At 42.3% G+C, this 19,257-nt stretch overlaps 1 protein-coding gene across 2 annotated transcripts in view; it reads left to right on the top strand.

Annotated features, from left to right (window-relative positions):
- The first annotated feature begins 1,135 nt into the window (after window positions 1-1,135).
- LOC147051030 (neuropilin-2-like) overlaps window positions 1,136-19,257 on the top strand; it is a 60,539-nt gene continuing 42,417 nt past the window's right edge. The window contains exons 1-3 of one of the 2 annotated variants that reach the window (XM_085920106.1): window positions 1,136-1,388; window positions 2,436-2,671; window positions 12,380-12,560. In XM_085920106.1, coding sequence (XP_085776232.1) covers window positions 2,596-2,671; window positions 12,380-12,560 — 257 coding nt within the window. In that variant the 5' untranslated portion in view covers window positions 1,136-1,388; window positions 2,436-2,595. Of the gene's footprint in view, window positions 2,672-12,379; window positions 12,561-19,257 lie in introns of both variants that reach the window. The other variant, XM_085920107.1, reaches the window with a different exon arrangement.

The following is a 19,257-nucleotide window of genomic DNA, read 5'->3' on the forward strand; positions in this document are numbered from 1 at the left end:
TTTATTTACTCCCTAAAAAATCGTCGTGGAATAACTAGCAAAGTACATTTCGCGTCACCTGCAACAACAAACACGTATTGTTCCTGTTAGACTTTAAAACTATCACAATACTCTCACAAATGATGACCTTTCACCAAAGTACTCCAGCACATGTGGCGAAGCAGCCCCGGATGAAATAAAACCACCGCAAAGTTCTCAGAGCGTCAAGGTGTCAACACACACTCACGCACAGCTTCCGAGCCTCCGACTTTTCACTCCGCTACGCTTCTTTTAACCACGGCGCATACACAAACATTTGGAGTGAGACGCAGATGCGCACGAGTGAGGAGAACATGACAGACGTGGAGCTGCCGGCCCCTCTGAGATCACAACATTCTCCATGTATTATTAACCTCAAAGATGGATGGAGGAAGGGAAGCGGTGGCAGAGTGGTGATCGGGAAGATCCGGAGAAATCTCAGAGGGCCCGCTAACGTTTCAGCCTGATTACTTTGGACGGACTAACATTACTCAAGCTGAACCCCAAAATATGTGCGTTGTGTAAACATTTGAACAAAGTGTACAACTTAATTGTTTACTTCTTTTTTCTTTGTAAATTGTGTCCTGATATTGGATTGATTACCCAGAACTGTTATTACTAAAACTTTCGCACATGGGATGGGGCAACCCGTGACTTTTAAAATTTCTAATAAATTCATTCTTTAGCACAGTTAAAGATTCTTGGTTCCCAGGAATCCTAAGTCAATTTGAAAGAACTATAAATAAATGTCTCATGATGTTAATATCCAGCAGCACTGACGAGGAAGAAATTGGGTTGAGGAGTTATGCCCCGGGAAGGCAAGAATTACTTTAAGCTTTTCCGTTTTTTTCCTGATCTCCTGCGTCTTTGTAACTCTTGGAACACTCAGAGTTTGGAAGTGTTGAAGGATCAGGGCCCCTCCATTCAAAGTTAAAGCGGTGTCACGTCTCGTACCCAGCCGTTCCTCCATGTTGTCTGTTGTCATGGTTTCGCCCGTGTGCTCGCCCCTCCCCTCCTGTGTGCCCCTGATTAGTTTGATTATGCTCACCTGCCTCTTGTTACCTGTCATGTATATAAGTCCTGTCTGCCCCCCATGCCCCGTCGGATCATTGTCTTTTTGTTGCTGTTGTCTTGTTGTCGTAATGTCTTCACATCTTTTGTCTCACGTCCCTGTCGGTCAGTCATCTTGTTGGTTTTGGTTAGGAAGTCATGTTAGTTTGTTAAGTCATGTCAGTTTTGCCGAGTCTGTTTTTGAGTTCCTCAAATAAACCCTGGTCCAAGCTGCACTTGGTCGCCCTGCTCCATTCCTCAATCCTGGCAAGCGGTCCACTTCAGGAAAATTTCTGACCAATTGCATAAAACTTTTGCAAGTAGGTCAATTTTCTGCTAATTACCGCAAATGCTTTTTGTACTAAATCTTACCAAATTCTCATGAGATCCAAATGCAAGCTGGACTCTATTATATATGCCGCGTCACATTATGAATGATGACGTGAGACCATGAGGGTCACGTCAAGTGACAAAAAAAAAAAGAAAATGTGATTCCAATTTACTTTGCATTTTTAGTCTTTGTTCTTTGTGTTCCAAAGACAAATGTGTATAGTAACAAAGTAATCCAAGTAAGTTATGAAGTAAGCAAGTTGTGAAGATAACCTGGAAGGTATTTGAGGAGGAGGGGGGGTTCAAATGTTTTTTTTAATCTGATGAAGGGGGTCCGTGAGGTTAGAGACTGTCCGAGGTGCCCGCACTGTAATCAGATACACGCGTGCGCACGCACCCCTGACTCGGGCTGAGGGAGAGCTCTGGCTGGATGTCACTAAGCCGGCGCAGCTCGGAGGGGAAGGTACGCGCTTCCCCAGCCAGAGAGAGAGAGAGAGAAAAAGAGAGAGAGAGAGAGAGAGAGAGAGAGAGAGAGAGAGAGAGAGAGAGAGAGAGAGAGAGCAGAGGCGGAGAAAGAGAGAAGAGGAGGAGGGAGCTCAGAGGAAGAGCGTGCTTGCTGTCAGTTCGGAGGAGGACGGCGAAGCGCCTCCACCGCGTTGGTTTTCTCGCCGTCAGCTTTTACGCACGCGTTGACGCGACTGCGCGCCTCTTTCCAACAATTCCCTTTTTTAAATCCAAACAACGGACTGTCACTTGGACTGACTTGGACATCAATTTGGAATACAGACGCATATGATTATGTTGATTTAAAGTACGTGTGGTGTGTTTTGAAATAAAGGAACGGATCGAGGCACATGACCAAGGAGAGTTTATTCTTCTTACTTCGAGCCCCTTTTGACAAACTTGGCAATGGACACGGATACTTCTCAATCCAGTAGTGACTTTGCATTTGCCTTAAATTGATGACGAGATCCCTAAGTGCAGTATAATTGACGCTCACTCCCTTCCCCAAAATGGATTTTGGACACTTTGAACAGATCATCTCCCGAGAGAGAAGGCGCACAGCCACTCACTGACAAAACTTCAACCGCTAAGCGGCACTTGTGTGTGGATTCTTTGGACGATTCAACCCGATCTGTGGAATAGAAGACGAGAGGAAAGCTTGGGGACTGTGACATTTTGGTTTGAGTCCAAAAGATGGATTCATCAACATGGTTCTGCGTGTGTGCCCTCACACTTCTACCGACTCTGATCGTCACATCGGAGAAAGCAGGTAAACTTGACACTGGCATATAATATATCCAATTAGTTTTTTTTTGTGGGGGGTTGGTATTTTATATATATATATATATATTTGTATATTATATTATTTATGTATGCTACACAAAACAACCAAATTATATTTTAGAGGCTACATGGTTTATTTGCATTGAATTTTGACTTTTTTTTATCTAATTTGAATGATAAAAGATTATTGTGGTAGTTTCCTGCCACTAACCAAAGTTGTGTGCGTGTGTGTGCTGAGAAGTTGGAAACGTGATGTGATCGCGCAAACGAATGCTTCTTTGTTAATTAGTAACTAAAAAGACAGGGCAGGACTGATTACATTGTTTTGTTTTTTTTTTATTTTAGAATGGGGGCTACCTGTGATTGGATCTTGTTGGTTTAAGTGTCCCACACAGATAATGTCAACAAAAAAGAGGAAGTTTAAGACCACGTAGGCGTCAGTACAAAGCATGTTCGATCCATTTGTGATGGCAGACAGAATTCAAATGGTTTGAATCAATCTCAGTTAAATGTATTTCTTTTCTCAGTCTCATTGTAGATCTCATTCCATCTTATCAGCATTTGCGTTTGTTTGCTAATAGGATGTCTATTGATTGTTGCAGTCTTGAATGTCCACAGTGACTCTTCATCACCATCTACTCTCCGGAGGGTTCGTCATGAAAAATCCAAAACAAACAAACCTGTGTTATTCCTCTAAGAACTACGATTAGTGTCGCTTCTTATTTTCCACGATGAAATTGAATTATGTGGCATTGGTTTGCGGTGACTTGATTGTTTATTTGACCTGCTGCTGCATGGGAGGAAGCGATTGCCTCCTCTCCGAACCGCACTATCCGCCTTCGCCTCACTTCAGAGCGGGAGTACTTTCTCCTCCTCTTCCCTGGAGCACCGGTAACGAGTGTCCACATCGGATAATGTGGACACTCGTTATATTAAGCGTGGGCAGGGGGATGCGAAAGAATTGAAATATCGTGCGCATTAGTGTTCCAAACCGCATTTACGCACGGAGAGAGACTCGCTCGCTTTCTCTTTTTAATCATGTCTAACGTGCACAATTACTGCAATAGTTGTATTAATATTAGTTTTTATATCAACAGTCACCAAACGGATAAATAACATGTTCATGGAAGTTAAAAGTATCAAATGTATTGCCTTTTCTCCTTTGGGTCTTAAAACTTGATTAGGATTGCAATCCAGTTATGTGTATCTGTTCAAACTCCGAATTGTCACTATTACTCGTGCAGAGTGTGATTGTTGGATTTGTGTGGACACAGGTCCTATTCAGGTGCCCTTTATTGATCCCATAGGCACTTTTCCACCTGAGACAAAAAGGTTCCCATAGGATCTGGCTGGCTTAGATACAGTAGCTGGTCTAAAATTCCCTCTGAAGTTCGACTTCTCCTAACCCTCGAGAATGAGCCCTTGTAATGGCCATGCAGCTGTAAGCTTTACTGTGCAAACTCAGTCGTTAATTCCTCCATAACCCACAGTGCATATTGCATGGTTGTGTCTCTGTGGCTTCGGCCTCTCAAACGCAGAATAATAAAATCCAGCAGTGCAGAGTGAGTTGAAAACATACATTGCCCCGTTAATATTATGTTTATTCATCTCGATGTTTGTGAGCTTTGTTTAGTGTCAGCCGAAAACTATTGTTGTGTGGGCCGAAATGCAAATCTTGACTTGATAGATGCAAAATTACACATCGACACGATCATGATCATTTTGGTGTGTGCTGTGTTTAGCCAAATAGCAAACTCTACTTTTGACCCACAAGCACTATTCGCGGTTATCTAACTTGACAGATATAATCATTTTTAACGTCTATCCCGATTTGTGAGAGCCTCTGCTTTCATAATATACACATAGCCCTAGCTCAAAAATTGCGAGTCTCCTCGCTTAAACCAAATTTCTGCTGCAGTACCAAGACTAGCCCGTGAGAGGCAGCAGTGTGCAACAAAGCATCGAGGCTTCTGGTAGAGTCATAGTAAAAGAAGAAATCGAAGATAAGCTAGCTTTTGTTTTATTCTGTTAATTACATTGGCCTTCCAGGTGAATATCTTCTAAGGCACATTATACAAACACTCAGCTCAGCCAGTTACTCTTCTGTTGGTGTCCTGCATCGGTGCAAGCTTCAGGTCACTTCCTAATTGGCTATTATTCCGTTTCCTGTCACAATCACGGAGTCCGTGGCTCGGGTGACCTCGGTGTCAACCAAACACACAAGGATTTGCGTTGGTAAATGATTAAACAGACCTAACATTTACAATTGTTGGTGCTGACCGTTTTCCCCAGCAGTTTGGGGAGAAAATATGACTTTACGCACCCCACACCACAGGATAATTGCTCAGAATAAGCTTTTAGAGATCATAAAAAAGAAAAAATGGCCCTTTTGTCATTTTTATGTGTAGCCCAATTCAGATGATAGGCCAAGTAGCTTAACGCTGGCACAACCAGATAATATGACGAATCATTGTTATGGAGTTTATTTAACAAGTTATGTTAGGTGTTTACCTTTAGTCAGTTGGTCATCCACCTCTGATAATCATTGCAGCAGCAGTGAGGTTGTTTTTATGGATGTGTGAGGCAGTTTCTAGGGAGTACATCAATTTATTTATTTATTTATTTTGGTTCGCTTTACTTGTTCCGCCAAGCGCATGTATCATGCGGATATCTTGGCATTAGCTTTCTCGTTTCTGGCTGCCGTTTCCACTTTCTTCCTCACGCATCCTCTGGGTCACATCTGAATGAATGACCCCCAGGGCTGTTTGACTTTAAAGGTTTCATAGTAGCTTGTGTTTCTGAGTAGGAATTTAACAACTTTTTTTTTATTTTTTATTCTTGGAATCGGCTCCAGTCTCCAGTGCAGATTTTTACCAGCTCATCCACTGGGACAAACTCTCTCACATGCATGTTGCAGCCTCCTCAGCAGTAAACTTTAACAAATGTCTTAGCTCGGCTGTCTCCTGAGATAAGATGAGTAGCAGAAGGTATTGTTGAGATGCGTGTACGCGCATATCTATAGTGAGAGGGAAGGGCTGGAAGTGCAGCGGGAGGAAGTAACCGAGACAGAAAGAGGCCGACGCGAGCTGCCAAGAGAAGTGAACGAAACGGAAGAAAGATTTCTTAGCTTTGCCGTTTGATCCTGTTTCTTCATTCCGTTTGATCACGGCTGCGCCTGGAAGCGAGATAAACGGCCGTAATTGGCCACTCAAGACTGGCTGTCTGCCTCTATAGCGTCTCTGCCCAAATACGCTTGATGATGAAACACGCTGGAGGTGATGCGGAGTGAATGTAGGAAGCTCTCTGAGGGGTGAAGTGCCTACAGGTATGCTGGTGGAACAACAGCTTCTGATGCCAGCTTCTTCTGGTTTGAGAGAGTTGTGGCGCATGGAATGAAAAGCCTTGAAAGTATTTTAGAAAAACATAAACAAGAGTCAGGCAAAGTGAGTTGATTAATCTCGCAAATTATTCCTTCTGCACGTTCTGAATCGTGACTGCTTTAAAAGTCATGATGTGGAGATGTCACAATATTAGGTACACTGGCAACATCTAATTATATCGAATCGGTTGAAGTCAGACTTTTTATACATTGAACAAAATGTTTATTACCGCAGTTGTAACACTGCTTCCCTCTCAGAAGTTTATCTCATACTTTGGTTAGTTTAGCTACTAATAAACAGCTCATACAATCATCACTCCACATGTATTTTTAGCTCACATTAAAAAAAAACAACAACACTTTAGCACAGCTTGCTTTTCCTCAGCTTTTACCCCATGTTGAACACATCCGGCCCACTGCTTCCCCGTGGGACCTGCTTGTATTAATTAAATGTTACACCGGTCTGGGTCAAAATGCTGTACGTGCAACAATCGGCCATCAATAACACAAACCATCCATGTCGTTATTTCTCACAAAGGGGCTGCTCGGTGCTGTTGAGCCCACGAGAAAGAATCGACTTACTGACACGGTCAATCTTTATCTTGAAATTCTCTAGATATAATTAAGTTCTATTTATTAAAGTTGTTGTTTTCAGTAAATCTACTTAAACAGTGAGTGAAGTGGTGCATACTAGTCAAGGATGTCGCATTGGCAACAAACTCATAAATCCCAGTAGCCTACTTGGAAGAATACTGCAAATATGTTTTCCCCCATTGTGTGTGTGATTGTTTTTGTGTCTCATTTATTAAACACACACTGACAGATACGATAAATGATTTAAAGATTCCTAGAACTTGAAAGTACAATGCGAATTCTGCCAAAAAATCCAGTCAAACATGCCAAAACTGTGAAGTTGTGAAAAAAAGAGGGCAAGTCGAGGGAAAGCGAGAGAAGGAAAGTGCAACGGAGGGAGCAAGTAAAAGCGAGATTCTTTCAAAAAGAAACTAGAGAACGGCAGCGGCGAGAGCAAGTGAGGAGGGCACCGGTGAAATAAGAGCGAAGGGGCAGAGAGTGAAGAGATAGTTGAGTGGAGCCACGTGTGCAGTAAACAGTTCACTTTCAGTCATCTGCTACCTCCAAAGCACACATTTAGAATCTGGAACAATCAACACAGTAGACCTAAGAGGAGTACTGTATTTTCCAGACTATAAAGCGCACCTAAGTACCTAAAATTTTCTCAAAAGCCGACAGTGAGCCTTATAGTCCGGTGCGCCTTATATATGGACCAAATTGTTTATTAAATATTACAAACCAACATTTATTCTTTCCCCTAATGCTTGTGTGTGAAAATAAAAGTCGGTAGAGGCAGAATTCCCCGGTAGTGGATCTCATTGTGTGCCTGTCCTTAAACCAGGCTGCTCCACAGCCACCAACAACCTGTTGTGGTTGCTGCGAGCAAACAAACATTGAGCCATTTAACCTTCAGTACATTTTCTCTCGTCTGCCTCCCGCCTTCACTTCATTTGTTAAACAGAGAGCACAATTAGCGTGTCCACTAGGATGTTCTAATTACGGTTATCATGTCATTAGCACACTGTTGCTATTCCAGTGTCTTCGTCAGCCATCGGTAATGACCGGAGTAGCTGAACTGGGACGGGAGCTCTGTGTGTCTCTTTGTGTATTCGTAAACATGTTTTCATTTTCTGAACCTCCTGTATACCAAAAAAACATTTTGTGTGTGTGTGTGTGTGTGTGTGTGTGTGTGTGTCCTCTGCAGTCCCTCTAGATCAGTGCCGTGCGAGGCCACAGGTTGTATTCCTTTCTCTCGCTCCCGTCACACCGAATCATCCTGTTGTTTTCCTTCGTTCACGGCCCTCCACCTCTCCTTTAATAGCACTTTGTGTCTCTTTCTCCACACCTCAGCGCGTTCCCTTGCTCCGATTAGGAAACCTCAATAACCTTTTTTCAACCCGCTCTGCTACGGTGTGGGAATCTCTTTAGTGTTCTAGCTTCTCATTTTTTTTTTAATACTTCCTTGCACTGTAATCTACCCCCCCCCCCTTTCATTCTCCCAAGCCTGGAAATGGGACAAAACAGTGAAAACCTATTATTGTTACTTATGCAGTTTGCAAGTTTTTAACATCTTAACGGATTTTTGAAACGCGAGCGACCCCACACATGATGAGAAAGGAATGGCCTCCTAGGCCTTCACCAAACAGTTCTCACAAAGTTGAAAGCATACAATGTGTTTTGCTTAGATTCCTGATTGATGAATTAAGATTAAGGTTGTTTCTTTTTCACTCTCGAACCCAAACCAGTTAGTTTCCAGTAATCCAGCCGCCCAGTACGTCCTGTATACACTACCTGTTTATGTGTTGGTGTTCAGCTTGCCTTTTCTGTCCAGTGAGCTTTTCAGAGCTGCTGACTTTCTCTTTTCATATGATGAGAGACAGATGCTCTGGCATTGCTCACTCGTTCTTCCTTCGTGTTCTGCCTTTCTTCTCTCTTCTCATTCCTGAGGTGTCTCAGGTTTGGATCACTAAAATCTAACTGGGATGTGTCCAATGTAGACATTACAGTCTGTTATTTGCTCCAATTCTCATATTTCCGTAGTCGCACGGTCTGACTTTATAAAAAATATATATACAAGCTATGTGTCTGCTTTGCTACACTTTAAGGTAACAATGCCAGGAGCAATCGCAATGCTGAACCAATCTACTGAAGATAAAAAAAAAACAAATGTTGCCATAAAATCTACATTGTGAATTGAATGCCAGCAACACCTCATCAAAATTGACTGATCAGGTCGTGGTTTAAAACAAACCACACACACATACACACAAATTCACACACACTGACATACTAGACTCAAACCAATGGAAATTTTCAATCGCAGAAGAGCTAACTGATGAACAGGGTGGAAAAAAAGATCTCCAAGAGGAAAAATTTATCTGTTTATAAAGCTTCTGAGCAAAGTTGGAAAATGAGCATTCATCATCGTGAAGGGATATGTATATTCAGGTTTTTCTCTGCATGCATTCAATGTGTGTCGAGTATGTGTAAAAGCCGCTGAATAGGTGCTATCGGGCAGAAATGCAAAATGTGTCAGAGGGACATAAATAATGCAGCAACCTGTCTTATATCCCTGCTAGACTGCTTAGCACCATTTACCGCTAGTTATGCTGTGTAAGTGTATATGTGTGTGTGTGTGTGTGCGCGTGCGTGTGTGCCTGCGGTTGGTTGGAATTCAGTGATGTCCAAACCAGAATGTGATGGCCGATGTTTCGCGGTTGTGTTTGTGCCTTTATTGTAACTATGTGGTCTCAATACAGCTTCTCCCAGAGGATCACACACGTTGTTGTGGTTCAGTCGTAAAAAGTAGTCAAAAAATACAGAACTTTGGAACTTTGGTTTACCAACGACCGGATGACTAGCTAGCTAGTAATGCTAGCTAGCAGGCTCAAGAAAAAGCCACAAATCTCAGCCAATGCATGTTAGCCACTCTGCGGAAGTCAAAGGTCTGCCCAAGAGTCCACTTTCGGCCACTGTGAGAGATCTTTGGGGTCTAATGTTTCCCTGTGAATCCCCATCGACAACATTGACTTGTTAACGTTGACCATAACTACAGCTAGCTCAAAATGGCCGTCACATAGTTTCCAAAGCATATTGTGACCAGTGCAGGATGTACCCCATTTGTAACCAAAGTCAACTGGAATAGACTCCAGCTAGCTCACCCAAGCGCGATAGAAAATCGATGGGTTCTGCTTACGCATTTAATGGTCCTCATTTAGGAAGGGTGCTTGAGTCCCATTTATTTTGACAATTTTATCCCATTCATATACCATTATAGGATTTAAATGACTGTGGTCCACCGCTGGGCTCATACTTTTCTCGTAAATCTGCCGTTTTTGGAACTTTTAAGTCCAAGTGGCATTCATGGAACATCTATTTTCTTGTAAATTGCAAGCGTAGGCCAGCTGGTCCTAATTAGCATAAGTAAATGTCCCTCCAATGCCTTTATAAGGGCACAAAGTTGGAGCGTGTGCACATTAATGCGAGCACATAAACTGCACGATAGATGGAATATCGGTAAATGAGAACGAAATTTCTTTGACATTTGGATGAATTAACTTTATTTATTTTCAAGCAATATAAAAAAAATAGAAAAGTAATTTACAACCGAAAGTAAGAAAAGAAGAAATGAAAATAATAATAGTAAAACAACAATAACATTGTGGTCCGGTAGAGGTTTGGCAGGTTGACGTTTGTGGTTGAAGTCTCAGGTCCCTTCTGCACACCTGCAAACAAACACTCAACTCTCACTTGTTCCTCTTAGAGGATTTATTTATTTTCTTAAGCAGAATAATATGCAGTCCATTCTGCTAATGCAGTGGCGCTGTCTAAATTTTTTATACAACTTTTAATATGACATGATCATCAAAAGTTCAAAACCTGTTCAGTTCTGATCTTGCTTGGTATGTTTGATCTTTTTTTTCCCTTGTCTGGCTCACTCTTTGAGAGCTTTGGCACAATTTCTCTCATTGTGTCACTTTTACCTGCTTTATAATTCTTGACGTGAACTCTTAACTCAGCATCTTTTGTGTTCTCACGAACAGACACGCTGGCAGGTCACCCTGCGCTTGTGTGGAATGCAAATCAGTAGCTCTGTGGATGTGCTTCGGATAACTGCATGCATATGCACTCACTTGCTGGTCAATTCATTAGGTACACATGTATAGTCTAACAAGATCCAATACGAATTGAGGCCGATTTATTTTTTTTTGTCATTAGATTGTGCAGGTACTACCTAATGTTGTGATCAGTGAGTGCTGTTTGACAGGAGGTGATTGGCTGCTGCTGCTTTGAGATTTCCGGGTGGTTTAACACGAATCCAAATGGTGCCGGGATGAGATAAGCCCGGCAGGGTTTCACTGGCCTTGTAACTCTACTCCTGTGTTGCCATATGTCACCAGGGAGATTGGAAACAGATAGGACAAGGGCAAGCGCCATGAGTTGACTCTAAAAGTTTCATCGAGGAGCATGAAAGATGGAAATGGGAAGATAGAGGTGATCGGTGATTGTTTACAGACAGCTGGAGGTAGACACCAGTTCCAGTATCAATCACTAAAACTGCAGCATGCTGAGCTGTGACCTTGTTTCCCTCTTATTACTCGAGAGTCTGTCCATATTGTGGTCTACAGCTGTTTTTTTTCTTGTTACAGTAATGCAGAAAGAAAGAAGGTATAATAAAAATGTATATATATTGCAATTTTATATATAAAATATATATTTTATATATGCAAATATATATATTTTTTTAAGCAAATTTAGGGTAGTATCCCCACAATAAATAGCCTGTTCACTGTCGTTGTCTACTTTACCCAGAATGAGACCCAGAAAAAAGCAGAACAGCTCCCCAACAAATGCGTTTTCAGATATAGAGGTTTAAAACAATCCACACGTTTGATTTCACACTTAATAGGTGAGCAGCACTTCAGAGACCCTCATTTGCATACGAGCCATTAAAATTCAATTTTCCATAATATGTCCCCTTTAACAAACATTACACTCCTAGCCCGCATGATGCGTCACATGCCTCTTTATTAGTCTTTGAGGCGAGAGAGTCCGCCGAGTGCATTAAGCGGGCCGATCATCCTGCGACACAATAGCCAGCAAAGTTCCAATCGAGTCCAGTTGTGTGTAGCAGGCATGTTATGTCATCGCCCGTCACCCAAATATGTGACTTATGATGGGAGTTGTGTCAGACTGCTGAATGAGAGCCATTGAGTATGAGCTGACCCACACACGTATGGCTGCTGACACCAAGGACCTGTTCGTTGAGACTAACTGGCATCTGGATGCTCCAGTCATTGTGTTTGTGTGTGAGCGTGGGGGACAGTGAATGGGGGTCTTTGTATATCATGATGTTGCGTCGATCTTTGACATCACATCACATCCACTTACACGCTGACTTCTTTGTTGTCCATATCCTGTGTCTGCAAACACTGGTCTTATCTTCACTCCTTATCTGCTTTGTACACAGCATCTTATCAGCATTTGGGAAAAGTAGTACTCAATGCAATACCGTGAGTTTTTCTTGAGAAAATATTTTTAGTCATTTGTCTGTTTGCTATCAGTGACACATGGCCTGCAAACTCATTTTATTAAAATTAGAAAATAAATAAAATAGCCGCGGGTGCTTCTAATTAACCGGAAGGTAAACAAGACGATTTATTGGGTCAGGATTTAACCTTCAGACTTGAGGATTGTCTTGAAATATATGTAATCCCTTGTGTTTGTCTTTTGCCCTCGCAGAACTTGAGCCATGTGGTGGCTATCTGGATGCCACTGTCGCGGGCTACATCACCACGCCCGGCTACCCGCTGGAGTATCCCCCCCATCAGATTTGCCGCTGGGTCATCACTGCGCCTGAACCTTCTCAGCGCATTGTGATCAACTTCAACCCGCACTTTGAGCTAGAGAAGCTGGACTGCAGGTAGGAACAGAGAGATGTTCTTGCAGCATTCCAAAGAAACGTGTATTCATTTAGTTATCACAATAGAATTTTCTTTTTTTTTTTTCACACAAATTGACGACAACTTTCATCACTTTGTATGAGAACGGCTGGGCGGATTTGGTCAGCCCACTCTCCTCCTGTTTCCTTGGCATAAGCTTGCCCACAAGCATCACTTTGGGACCTCCCAGAGTCCTTCATTTCTAAATATCATAGCCTAATTACCACATATTTCCAATTCCAGGATGCTTTTTTTTCACACTTTGAACAGATTAACCTAGTCAGGAGAGAATTTTCCGTCTATCGCCGGTTTTTGGCTTGAGTCAAACTTGGAGAAATGCAAGTGTAGCGCCATTAAATTGAAATCCACGATGCGGCGACAATACAGACATGAGGGCAAACAGGCATGCTGGGAAATAATGAAGCCATGCTGTTAAAGAAGTAGGTGATTGATTAAGCAACCTGCAGTCAAACCAGCTGTGGAGGGAAATGATTGTAAAATTGTGCTCAGAAAAGATTTTTTTGTAAAGCGGTGCAGTTATTAGGTACCTTTCAAAACTTGGAGCACACAACTAGTGACACCTTGCACAAAGCAAAACCTCACTTACTTTGATGACTAGACTTGTATGTTTTCACTTTTGTAGGTTTTGGTTTAAATTTGTGTTTATTGATGTGCCTCATACACGGAATGTCAAATCTGAACGACCACAGAAAAAAAATCCACCAAATTTGAATAACTGAAAAGAAAATGCAGCTTCAAAATTATGAAAAGAAAAATCAAGCCACTGTCCCTGCTCTCAAATTCTGCGGTTATGTTTGTTGAATGCACTGATGTGGTAGTGAAAACAAAAATAATGTTTGGCTCTAAATCTCCACTATTAAGTACTACATATTTCTCAGTCTTTGCATATTTTCAGCTTGTGTATTTGGGATCTCTAAAATCAACAACTGAACCACTACTGCCGCCGGTCTTGCCTTGCGAAAACAATGTATTTGAATACCAAAGTGGAAGTATATGTTCAAAGCATAGGGGCTACAAATTCAGTACTCATACACTTTGTCTTTTCAACCAAACAGCGTGCCCCATTGACATCAATAATAGATCAGGAGAATTCCCTCTCTCAGATTTGCTAAAATCATGCTGACATTTCCGCTGTAGAATCGCGGCATCAATATTTTACCTGGCTGTTTGTTGAAAGCATAAGACTGAAAAGGAATTGTTGTGCTTTTGCTCCACTTTCATTCTGGAAGTACGTATATACAAAAAAAAGACCGCTACTTTCCCTTCATTTTGCCCCCCTGCCAGTCACTCCTTTTGAGAGTCCAGCACTTTAGTTTGTCACTTTCCCAGCAGGGGACCGTCTAATTGGAGTGGCGCTAGTGTAAAATCAAGACAATTTGATTTTTTTTTTTTGGTGTTACGAAGCATGTCGTCTCCTCTCGTTAGACTCGCATTATCACTCCTCTGCAGTAACCACATACAGTACATCACAAACAACCGTCTTAGTTTGTCAACTTGCATTCCATATTACATAATAATTAATAATCCATATCAGGATGTAAGATGATGATCGTATCATCTCAAGCCTAATAGACTCAATGGGATGGAGCTATTTAAGTCGGCCGGCACCCGACGCCAGCGTATGTATGTGCAGAGGGAGGCTGAAATTGATCTGTTAAGTCCACAGGGTAAAGATGCCAAGAACAGAGAGAAGACTCGTCTATCATCTCGCACGCACACACGTATCATGCGCCAATCAGCCAAGGGTTGTTTCATTATATAACAATGCCAAAGATTTATTACGCTCCCGATTGTGATTTAAAATACTAATCTGTAATCTATAAGGCATTACATTATGCAGAGCTGCCGGTCGGCGACTGGGCCGGTCAAATCGATGACGGGCCGGTCAGTGAGTGGAAACAATGATTTCATTAAGATTCTGCCACAGTGGTCATTTCGTTGAAGGAGGAAGTAAGAGGCGGTCGTATACTCCGATGTACAAATAAAGGCTTGCCAAGTTTAGCGACAAATCATGACTATGTGTAACTTCCCTTTTTACCACCAATCACATGAGATGCACCACAGGGCCTCATCATGGATGTCAAGTCTTTGGCACCCACACGCATTAAGCCATTAGTTCTGCCAAAGAGGTCCATTTACAAGCCAAAATGCCAGGACCATTTTTTTTGTGCCACTCTCAAGAATGTATTGTAAAAATCCAATTTCAGTCCAAGTATCCCCCGCTAACACGCCACATGAGGCTTTGCGTAATCAATTCATGTAACACAATGACAAAGTGCACTATGAAAATATGCAGCAGGTGGTCATCTATGAAGATGTCTCATTTGGAGCAGGTCCACATTGGGACACTTTGGCCTTGACTGGGGCGGAGTGCCATTCTCGTTACAATGGCTGGAAACTATTTTTACGCTTGTAAGCCTTCCGTTTCGTAATGCACAATGCAGTCTGCTCTTAAGAATCACAGGGAGATATTAGTAATATCTTTTCTGTCATCCACTCCCCCCCCCCAACTGATAACTGGCATAAGTGTATAAAAGGTCTTTGCAAAACAACTGGAAAAAGGCTGGGAGGGGCTGCTTGTGTGTATAAATAAGATTTCTTCTGCCAACAAAGTGATATTAAATTCTTCATGAGGTGACCCCCGAGACAGTTAAGGTTAAAGAGCCGCCCCGGCGTCATATTTTGAGCGGCTATGTTGCCTTTCAACACAGCAGCTGGTTGTTTACTTCACATTTTCCTCTTGGCTCGCCGCACGGCTCAGTCTGCGAAAGCCGGATCTCTCCTTGGCGTCTTTGGAAAGAGTATGTGCGCGCGCGCATTGACTGCTTAGGGAAAACTGCAGCGTCAGGGTCTGTTGAGGGCAGGCGCAAATCTTCCTGACAGCCTCTCTTTCTCTCTCTCTTCCTCCCTCTCGGCTCTCTCCTTCTCCTCCCCGGGATTCATCTGACCCCTGGTCCCCCTCCAGCCTCATTGCCGCCATCAAACTGACCCCATCTATCATCTTCCATCTGATCAGGCACCTTCTTCGGCTAGCACATTTCTCTCTTCATCACTTCGTCCTCCTCATTGCCCCCAAGTGAATCACCCCCCGAGTCTTTCCTTCCTCCTTTCGCAGAAAAACAGGAAGCATGACAAATGCGGCATACTTAAACCTTTCTCTCTCTCTTTGCTCATCTTCCATTTCCCACCTCCTTCTGACTCATCTTTACCATATGTGACAAAAGTGGTGTCCTTTTCTTATATTGCGCATCCTCGTTGACCTTCTCCTCCTCCTCCTCCTCCTCTTCGGCTATCTACAATGCTGATCTTAGACAAGCCGCACGTGCGCATAAACGGCGAGCCGTGAGACTCAGACACTCCCCGAGGCCCTAAAGGCCTGTCTGATCCATAACTCTAATGTGTGTGCTCGTCTGTGTGTTTGTGTTTGTGTTTGTGTGCTCCTGTAATTTTGATGGACAATCCCGATCAATATACGTTCAAGCCATAATGAGGCATTGATTAATTGTCCAGGAGGTTACAGTTGGACAAAGTCGGAGACACACACACACACACACACACACACACACACACACACACACACACACACACACTCATAGACTTGCACAAATTTGTAATTGGGTTGTGTACTCAACAAAACGAAAATAAAATTGGAATGATTTTTGCATGATATAGTTGGCCTGGTTTCATTTCCCTTTCTTAAAGATATCAAGACTAAAACAAGTTTGTCTTGCAAAAGAGAATGCTTATACTAATATAGTGTACTAAAGTTACATGTAATTTTAATTTTACAACTTTGAATTTTGTAGGGTCACTATTTGCAAAAGCACGACTCGATTCTTTAGACATTTTTTTTTTGCACAATGCAAATTTTTCCCATCCAATTTTGTTTTAGTAGTTCCTTGTTTCCAGATTTGCGTTTGTAAATATTTAACAGCTTTATCATTCACGGTTGTCAGCTCCATCAATTGTCAGATCGGAGAGGAAATTAATCTCCTAGTCTTCATCCTCCACCACAGGATAATCAATCAGGAAAGTCTTTTCGGAACATCTGACGGTCAAGCTTTTGGGAGGGAAATGTTTAAATTTGTCCCGATTATCCGTACGCATGTACCTTTTCATGGTGCCCATAAGAAAATGTAAATGTTCCGTCTTCGTCGTAATCTACAGCATCCCGCAGGTCCTTGATGCTGTAGCCTGTCAGAAATGCTTTGGAAACACGATTGGATTTTTTTTTTTTTTTTTTATCATTTCCACCCTACAAGCAAGCAAAATCCTTTTTTTACACCCCCTTGATAAACAGCGAATCTCAAGGAAAACGTGTGAAACAAATTCCCGCTTCTCATCATTCCCTTCGGCAAGTCTGTGCAACAAACCCGTCGGCTCTGTGGAATATTCACCTCTTTTTTTTTTTTTTTTTTTTGGTTTGGCGAGTACAAGGAGAGAGTGATGATGGGATTTCAACAGCGTGTTAGAAGCTGTGTTCCTTCCACACTGAATGGATTGAAGCAAACCTCCAGCTCATCTATGGATGATGCATGAATGCCACGGGCACTGTGTGTGTGTTTACCGTGTGCTTACTTAAATGTTGATGTTGAGCCAAACGGGGGGACAGGATGGTGGGGGGCACCTGTGGCTGTCAGTCCAACATTAGCGAATGTAGTGTCAGGTTCTCTGTGCGCACATCCACACTCTGATGGCGGAATCTGTAAACATTTTCTCTTCATTCCAACCTGAGGTCATGATTTCATAGGGCGGCCTTTGTCTTTTGCGTTTACCAGGAAGTCTTGGGTGGAAGGAAGGGTGTGTTTTTTTCTGTTGTGTCCTTGCTTTGATGTCATGGGAGCAGCAACAGTTTTTATGACCGCTTCCATGACAGACAGAAAATCAGATCATTAAAACCACACCATGTCTCCAATTTTCATTATCAATTATGAATCCAAAAAGATTACATGAGTACATGGCAACGGTTGATATGAAGAAAAGTAATGAACTGACTGGATACTGTAAATCTACAAAAATTTCCCTAGCATTGAGTACAATATATATATTTTTTGTCAAATATAGCATTTGCAGAAGGAGTTGCAATTAGACGCACGTCTATACTTTCAAGTACGTCATTGCGGTGATTTGTGCGTGCTCACACAGGCCATTATACTGGAATTCATTTAAAGTGACGTATACACACGAGCCAGTTTAACTGATGAACTTTCTCGACAATTCCCTACTTTTCACGAGAAACCACAGCCCTCACTCAGTGGGCCTGCTGAAAATAAGTATGGGAGGACGTCTTAATTATAAGGTCCACCATGGTGCGCAGGAGGCCGTATCCCGCACTTTAATTGCTGCAATTCTCCTTTTTAGGCAATTTGGGGGAGAAACAGCCCCAAAATGCTGGGTTCTTACATTTTAATCCTGCTTCTCGCACTTGACTCTCCCACACAGTGAGTCTTGACTGACTGACATGTTGGAGGAGCCCACGGAGAACAAAGTGAGCCAAACACACATAAGATTTACTTGGTGGTTTACTGTTTACCCTTTTCTAAGAAGTCAGTTTTCCAATCCCTTTAAGGAGAAGATACCCCCACACACACACATTCGCACACACACACACTTTACAGTGTCTCACCAGTGTAGTATTCCACAGGCAGTTGGCACCTTAAATGATTGGAGTGTGGGAGTCCCGTAACCTTTGCCACAGGCGGAGCTAGGATTTTTTTTTCCTTGTGGGGGCCATGCGGGGAGGAGGGCAAACAGTTTTTTTTAAAACCTCCCAAATTAAAAAAACAAAAAAACAAAACGCTGTTAAATGTTCACTAGATGTTACCTACGAAGAATGGGAGAAAATGTGAAAACAATTTTTTACAGGAGGGCTGGGGTCCAAGCAGTTTTAGAGGGGGCAATGCCCCCACAGCCACCCCGCTAGCTCTGCCATGTATAAAATGTAAAAACTAAATACAAGTGTTCTGCTCAAGTGTTACTGCAATGCATGCTTGCAAGTAGTATCGATTCATCCCCTCTGTATAATGGCAAAAAAGCAGACATTCTTTGTGGGTTCCTTCACTGGAGAGATGTAAAAAGCTCAATAGAAGAGCAATTAACATGACTGTGGTCAGAACTGATCGATAAAGTAACTAAAGATGTGCAAATAGACTCCAGATGTACTTATTAGGTCTTTAAGTCTCTTGGTGAAAATGGAATTAACTCACATTAAACTTGACGTCATCTGTGGCGGGCAAACCGCGAGAAAGAATTTTGCTGGCAGGACGCTATTTTGAAAGCAAGCAGGTGACCAGCTGGTTGTTGTCCAGACACAGAGGCAGCACTCCTGCTGTGCGTCTCTGAGCACGGAGGCCAACATTTGTGCTCAGAAGACATCAAAGAAATGGAATAAAAATAGATTTTTTTTTTCCTCCACCAACCACGCTTCCCAATAATGGTGACTAACAATAAATGTACTGTATTTAGGGACGACTCAAATTAGACTTAATTATAAGGTAGAAATCATTAGGAAACAATGAGAAATAAATCACTACGATTTAGGTATTAAAATAGAGAGAATAAAGAAATAACACATGTAGAAAATGTACAGTGGAATTTTCTGCAGCTCTCAGTTTATCCTCTATAGCACTTCCAACATGTGTCCTGTGGTGTTTATTA

The sequence above is a fragment of the Syngnathus leptorhynchus genome, chromosome 9 (genome assembly GCF_054491065.1).
Source record: "Syngnathus leptorhynchus isolate UIUO chromosome 9, UIUO_Slep, whole genome shotgun sequence".
Taxonomy (NCBI): domain Eukaryota; kingdom Metazoa; phylum Chordata; class Actinopteri; order Syngnathiformes; family Syngnathidae; genus Syngnathus; species Syngnathus leptorhynchus.